Source organism: Zea mays, chromosome 5 (assembly GCF_902167145.1).
Source record: "Zea mays cultivar B73 chromosome 5, Zm-B73-REFERENCE-NAM-5.0, whole genome shotgun sequence".
NCBI classification, from domain to species: Eukaryota; Viridiplantae; Streptophyta; class Magnoliopsida; order Poales; family Poaceae; genus Zea; species Zea mays.
The window spans coordinates 25,223,602-25,230,698 of NC_050100.1; the positions used below are offsets into that span (position 1 = coordinate 25,223,602).

Genomic DNA, 7,097 nt, shown 5'->3' on the forward strand with positions numbered 1-7,097 from the left:
GTTGGATACTTAATCACCAAAACAGGTGGAAATAGCTATCTAGCACATTTCCCTTTCGGTGGTGCTGACCACATCATAAACACACCACCTCGGACATGGAGGAGAGGAGATCACTGGGGACCTATTGGTCCCAGTGTTCGTACACTAGGCTAGAAATATGTTCAACATCGACAACTGCCCGTGGTTGCAACGATAATCTTGGCACATGTAGGAAAGAGATCCATCTAGGTAACCCATCAACTTGTTGCTTTGGAGATAGGGAAGGAGCGGTCCACGCCATATGATGTAATTGACCTTCGCAAAGTGAGAATGGTGACAACATGATGGATTGGAATAGGGGCAAAGGTGGTGGTCCTTTGATAAGAAGAGTTCGTATTGGACATGGTGTAATCCGAAGTTGTGAAAGGTTCTGTTGACCCTATGGGTCATGATCTATTCTTTATATAGATTTATATAGATGGATGGTATAAGTATCGTTTACAATCCTGAGCATACTAGAAACTGGCCATGTATATTAGCAGTGGAGGACAAAAGAAAATATAGATATGGCTGAAAAAATTAAAAAGTTAGGCAACAAGAATCGATTCTATAACCTACAGCTAAAAATGTAGCAGTCTATCCATTGCACCAAATCTCCATTTGTAATTATAAAGAAAGATATAGAAGTTTTATAAATTTAGATATGACTGATGACATACTAAACCATAATAGGTCCTCCACCACCGGTGTATATCAAAACATACACCAAAACAGGACCTCGACATCGCGTCGTGTGTATCAAAGATCCATGTGCATTTTCTAATGGGTTTTCAGTTTGCTCTTTTTAGGATGAGAGAAGAGATAGAAACTGGCCGCTTGTGTAAAACGGAACGTTGATAAGAAGGTAAAACAGAATTCATCCAAAAATAGACCGGGTCCCGGGTTGGCGGTGCTGACTGCTGACAAATGGTCGCGGCGCCTCGAGTGTCACGTGGGCCCCCGTGGGGGCCTCCGAGAACGGTGTCACGGATAAGCCGATAAGATAGCGTGGAGCCGTGGAGGTGGAGGGCTCGCTGCGACTCCGCCTCATCGCCACCCTCTCTTCACACCCCACAGGCCAAGCCAGCCGCACCGCGCCGCACCGCATTTTGGACATGGCGTCGTCCTCCTGCCTCGCCTCGCCGTCTGGCGCCACGCTCTGCCGCCCGCGGCGGCCGAGGTGCCGCGTGGCGTGCTCGGCGGCCGACGCCGGCGGGAGCACCGGGCCGGCGTGGGCCAAGGGCGCGGGCCGCCTCGCGTGCGGCGTGCTGGCGGCTTGGTCCGTCGCGTCCGCGTCCAATCCGGTCATTGCCGCGAGCCAGGTTGGTGAATGTCCCTCTTTCTTATCCCACATCCGCCGTTTCGCGTTGCGGTCGGGTCGCAATTTTCTGGAACTGTCGCGTTTCGCTGCGCAGTAAGAGGGGTGGAATTTTTAATCTCTGTCAAATGTTAGTCTCGGTCTGGATCACCGGGTGTAGATTTTTTTTTATGATCGAAGGAGCCTCGCATTTTGCGATCTGGTACCAGGCATGTTTTCCTTAATTCCGTCAGAATATGTTGCTGTAAAATATACATATATACAGAGAGCTGCTCCATTGAAAAATTGTATACACGGAAAACAATAGTAGTAATTAGTTAAGTACAACATGTTTTTCCTCAACAAAGATTTTATAAACGTTGGAAGATTTTTGGTTTCTACCAAAATAGGAATGGGTCCTTTTCCTTCACCACTCAAGAAAGTATGTGCTATTCATAAGCCGTTTGGATCCTTCCATTTGGGAAGAATTGGAATCTACTTGATAGACTTAGGATATTTGGCTTGAGGTTTAACGTTCCACAATAATTCAAAGTTCAAATATAAGCATATGCTAGATTTATAGGGCGGGATATGTTTCTACTTTGCAGCTAATAGCACTTTGGCTTGCTCCTCTACAACACAAATGCAGCCCTCACAGTATACAAATATATCTTGTACAACCATATCGGCATAAATCTGTGTCTAAATTATAATTATTAGAATGGATTTAAATTCTACCGATCGAAACAGGGCCTTAAAAGAATATATCAGTACAGCGACCACAACATTTGATGTGGACTACTGCATCATATGTTCTGGAAGTGGAAAGCACCTTAAATTTAGCATCACTTGCACACAATCTAAAGCAAGAAATTCTGTTCTTGGCTAGTTGTATGAGACTTCAGATTGGCATTGCATTACAAAGTGGGTTCTGAATCACTTTTCTAGAAGTGTTGATGAGATTCATAGATCATGATATAAAAATATTTAGGACGATTCACGATAGCCATTGACTGGATAAAGCATTTAATTGTGGAGAAATATCTAATTTGCTCTATTTGGTGATCTGATTAACCGGATGAAGCATGTTCATTTTCACTTTCCTTAGGTTGAGTTGTGAACTATGAATACATTCTAGCTTTAAGACAGAACTATTCTTCATTTTTCCATTTAATCCTGCAATTGTGATCTGAATATACAACCAGTCTACTGAGAATTTTCAGAAGCCTCATCGTGATAAGTATAGGACTTCTTTTGCTTACCGCAGCGCTGATTCACTTTACTGAAATTAGATTGTTTTCCGTTTGCTCTTTTTGTTAGAGATTGCCTCCACTCTCAACGGAGCCAAACCGATGCGAGCGCGCATTCGTGGGGAACACAATTGGCCAGGCAAACGGGGTGTACGACAAGCCCCTTGATCTCCGGTTCTGTGATTACACGAACGAGAAAACCAATCTAAAGGGCAAGTCTTTAGCTGCAGCGCTGATGTCCGAGGCAAAGTTCGACGGCGCTGACATGTCTGAAGTTGTCATGTCCAAAGCTTATGCTGTTGGTGCAAGTTTCAAAGGTAGCAACTAACTGTGCACCTCTTTTTCTCAAGAACAACCATGTACAGCATATTCTCCTGTTCTGGTTCACTGCGCGATGCCGCTGAATCGTTTACTAAATATAATACTGCAATACAGTAATACTGAATAGAACAGAATGATGAGGTCCCTCTGGGTCAAAATGCTTTATTTCAGGAACCGACTTCACAAATGCAGTGATAGACCGCGTCAATTTTGAGAAGGCCGATCTCACAGGGGCGATCTTCAAGAACACGGTCTTGTCAGGATCGACCTTCGATGATGCAAAGATGGACGATGTCGTGTTTGAGGACACGATCATCGGCTACATTGACCTTCAGAAGCTATGCACGAACACCAGTATCAGCCCAGATGCGAGATTGGAGCTGGGCTGTAGGTGATTAATTCACCAAGAGTTCATCCCCATGGTCCATGTTAATCTGTCTGTCTATAGAGCCGCCATGACAAGACGCGATCAAAGACGTGACGCCGATTTTATCCATATCTATGCATGTACAAATTAAACCACTGTATGTCTCAAGAATATCAGCAGCAATGTAACCATATACATAGAAGCACTATATATGGTTCCCACACGCATATATTATTATTACTGTTCACATCGCCGCAGTTATATATAAAAACATTACTATCTACTAGTGCTTTATTCCACATAATACTAGTGCTAGTATCGCATCATGCCCTAACTTTTCTTTGCCAAACATTATTGTTTGCCTCCTGGTCGTGGTCCTGGGTTGGCTCCTTGATGCGCATCCATCTACTAGTATACTGGAAAACTGGCCACTACAAGGGCCGATGCTGCTCATGGAAGTATAGCCATTGGCGAGCATGCGCGGCACGGCGATACCTAGACGCACCATCTAAATGGCCGGCCCGCCGCCGGGCACTTGCCGGTGGCAAGGTAGTAGGTATTTTCCTGTCTTCTTTGATTGTTTTTTTTTCCGAATTCCGATCGAAGGGCTGCGGTTCATTCGACGTCGTTGCCATTGTTCTGCTTTCCGGTGGTGTCGATGAGGCAGGTCTCGACGCCGCCGGTCATCCATAGGAACCACGCGTAGCTGCTCCGGTGGTGGCTGCTCTCGGGCTCCTCGTCAATGGCGCCGGTAAACATGTCCTCCGCGCCGCCAATGTCGCCGCGGGCGTGCCAGAGGAACATGCCGTACCTCCGCATCGCTTCCCCGTCCGCTGGCTCGGCGGCCACCGCCTGCTTGAAGTACATCTCCGCCCTGTCGTCACATGTACGTACATGTGCCGTGTGGTCACGCACTCACGCGTCAAGATCCTAACGACAGGTTGGTCAATGGTTAGATGTGATTGAATGAAGAGCTGCATTTGCATGCACCTGTCGATGTCCTTGTCGAACTCGTAGAGGAGCTGCGCGTAGTTGGACATGATGAGCGAGTTGGCGCCGCCTGAGGCGATGGCCCTCTCGTACGCCGCCTTCCGGCGCCGCGCGCGGGCGCTGTCGATCTCCTTGATCTCTTCCTCGTCGAGTTCCTCATGGACGTAGGAGCTGTCCCCGAATAGGCCGCCGCCATGCAAGATGCCGATCTGGCCCCACAGCTCCTTCTCGATGTCCGCTTCCACCAGCTCCGGCATGTCGTCGTCGTCGTCCTCGGGTTCCTCGGCGGCCGCGTCCCCGTTGCCGTCGGGGTGGTCGGCCTCTGCGTCGCCCGACGACGCCTCGGGCTTCTTCGCCTCCACGCGGCCCATTTCCGCCGCCTCCACGATCGTGCCGAGGCAGCAGGCGACCATCCCGAGCAGCGGCAGCCCGACGGCGAGGTCCGGCGACTGGAGGTGAACCTTGCTGAAGACCCACGCCACGGCGTCCCCGGCGCCGCGCGCGGCCTCGGTGGCGCCCCCAGCCGCCGCGCCCTGGACGGCCTCCATGGCCTTGACAAGAGCCGCCACGGCGCACCCGGCCGCGCTCGTGGCCGTCGCCCGCGGCACCCCTCGCTGCGCCGCCGCCTGCTTCCTCCTGGTCTGGATGGTGCGCAGCGACGCCGGCATCGCGGCCATGGACGGCGGCTTCTGGTCGTCCCCGGCGCCGCACGCCGAGGGCCTGAAGGACCGGGCGTTCCTCCTCTCCTCGGCCCTAGCGGGCGCCGGGAACGGCGCCAACGCCAAGGCCAACGGGACGCTCCTGGGCATGGCGACCACGCTCGCCGGCGTCATCCTCGCGACCCACCGACCGACCGCCAACGCAACGCAAGAGACTCTCTCAAACAGAAGGGTGTTGTGTTGTGTTGGTTAGGAACGGAGCTTCCAACCGAAGGCGGAGTGGAATGGCGATCTAGCTTGCGGAATGCGGACAGCCGGAGCCGGCGAGGGAGGGAGAGGCAATGACGGCATTTATAGGCCCCCGAGCCTGGCCAGTTCAGCGCCTGCTTCGCGGGGCAATAGGAAAAAGGCTCGGCCGCGCGCTGCTCTCGGCGAGGGTCGTTTTGGCCTCGCGCGGGGGTAGCAGTAGCACAAACACGCTCGTGTGACGCTGACGCGCACGGCGATCTGGCGTGGCATCAACCTGAAACTGGACGGAACGTGTCCTCTGCCGGTGCCAGGCGCGAACGACCACGTGCTGGGCCGAGAGGGTGATATAGGGCCTGGGATGAGAGGTAAGTTTATTCTTTTCTTTTCCTTTTCTTTTATCTATTCTAATTTCTAAGTCTCAAATTCAATTCAAATTTGGTTTTGAATTTCCCCTCAAGTTTAAATGCACAAACAGAAGAACTCAGCATGTATGCAGTATATATATTTATTATTATTTTATCCATTTAGGTAAATGCTTCATAAAGAGTAAATCACCCCATTAAATATATTTTCCATATTATTTGTTTAAGAGAATAACCACACTCAAAGTTTAATGTTTATTAGTTATTTATAAAAAATAAAAATATATAATCTTTGCTTAAGAAATACTCACTCCGTTTTTACTTGACGTTTTTAGTTCAAAAGTGAACTATCCAACATCAAATATTTAAGAATAGAGGTAGTACTTTAGTTTAATTCTTTTAGGATTTATTTCAAAGCAATTCTTTTATCTAATTTCTTGCAAGAAAACACATTTATTTACTTTAGAGAAATATACTTTATAAATAAAGGGATCCATTATTAAAAGACATCTTAAATTACATCTCTTCCGAGAGTTTTGCCCTAATTCCCAAAATAAGATTTTGAGGTGTTACACTATTTCAGTCATTTCTGTTGTGCCCTAGGTCCTTGTATCTCTAGTTTTCATGAGGGTTCCAAGCCATTTCTCAGTGTTGAATCGACAACACTAAACGAAAGGTGGAATGTGCAGTTAACTTCAGCTACTGGTGTAGATGGCCATAGTTGGATGTATCCTATTGCGTTTGGATTTTTTTTTCAATCGGAGACTCTTAACAGTTGGACTTGGTTCATGAAGCAGTTGAAGAAAGCCATGGGGGATCTTCCAATCCTTCTTGTTTGTTTAGATGCTCAAAAAGGGTTGTTACATGCAATGAGGGATGTCTTCCCTAATGTTGAGAAACGAGAGTGTTTCGGGCATTTAATGAGCAATTATATCAAGAGCCATGCAGGTTTAGAGCATATGTATCTAGCAGCCACGACATATAGGAAGGAGGTTTATGAACACCACATTAGCCAAGTGCATAGTGTTGCTAAGATTGCTCAGTACTTGGATCAACATCACAAATTCTTGTGGTACATGAGTGGTTTCAACCCAGCTATCAAATGTGACTATATCACAAACGACATGGCCAAGGTCTTCAACAATTGGATAAAGTACCACAAGTACCATCCTGTTTGTGATTTAACGAAGAAGATTAGGGAGATGATAACATAACCATTTAATCGAAGGAGGGTAGGTCATAAGCTTGAACTTAGGAACTTGCCCTCTATACTAGCTATTGCAAAGTCTAGGACTAGAGGGTTGGGCCACCCACCATCAACACATCATCTGAACACAACATCTCAACATGAGGAAGTTGCTCATCATCTGTGTTATAACTAAGAAAATGCATCACTACGGTTGTCCTCGCAATCTAACCATAAGATGTTGTCATGTCCAATTATGTTTATAGAGAGTGGAGAAAAAACATAACATGGCAACGAATCAGATACGGGGTTTAGAAACAACCTTCTCCGCCACGATGGTGGCGTTGCTCGTTACCTCTATCACGACAATGACGTTGCTCGCTACCTCCACCGCAACT

The 7,097-nt window shown here is 47.8% G+C and overlaps 2 protein-coding genes across 2 annotated transcripts; one reads left to right on the plus strand and one right to left on the minus strand.

Moving 5' to 3' along the window:
* Positions 1-1,066: 1,066 nt before the first annotated feature.
* LOC100194054 (Thylakoid lumenal 17.4 kDa protein chloroplastic) lies at positions 1,067-3,499 on the plus strand. The gene is made up of 3 exons (NM_001139111.1): positions 1,067-1,340; positions 2,636-2,882; positions 3,058-3,499. The coding sequence occupies exons 1-3, from the start codon at positions 1,134-1,136 to the stop codon at positions 3,279-3,281; spliced, it is 678 nt and encodes a 225-aa protein (NP_001132583.1). The 5' UTR covers positions 1,067-1,133; the 3' UTR covers positions 3,282-3,499.
* Positions 3,378-6,775, minus strand: LOC103626131 (Tetratricopeptide repeat (TPR)-like superfamily protein). Its single transcript, XM_008646518.4, has 2 exons — positions 4,244-6,775; positions 3,378-4,127 (listed from the first exon to the last, which is right to left on the minus strand). The coding sequence occupies exons 1-2, from the start codon at positions 5,074-5,076 to the stop codon at positions 3,869-3,871; spliced, it is 1,092 nt and encodes a 363-aa protein (XP_008644740.3). The 5' UTR covers positions 5,077-6,775; the 3' UTR covers positions 3,378-3,868.
* Positions 6,776-7,097: the final 322 nt, after the last annotated feature.

Excerpts from the sequence above, each read along its gene's own strand:
- LOC100194054 (NM_001139111.1), top strand. The coding sequence starts at position 1,134 with ATGGCGTCGTCCTCCTGCCTCGCCTCGCCGTCTGGCGCCACGCTCTGC. Across the intron at positions 1,341-2,635 it reads CGGTCATTGCCGCGAGCCAG|AGATTGCCTCCACTCTCAAC; the intron begins GTTGGTGAATGT and ends TCTTTTTGTTAG. Across the intron at positions 2,883-3,057 it reads TGTTGGTGCAAGTTTCAAAG|GAACCGACTTCACAAATGCA; the intron begins GTAGCAACTAAC and ends GCTTTATTTCAG.
- LOC103626131 (XM_008646518.4), bottom strand. The coding sequence starts at position 5,076 with ATGACGCCGGCGAGCGTGGTCGCCATGCCCAGGAGCGTCCCGTTGGCC. Across the intron at positions 4,128-4,243 it reads TTCGACAAGGACATCGACAG|GGCGGAGATGTACTTCAAGC; the intron begins GTGCATGCAAAT and ends ATGTGACGACAG.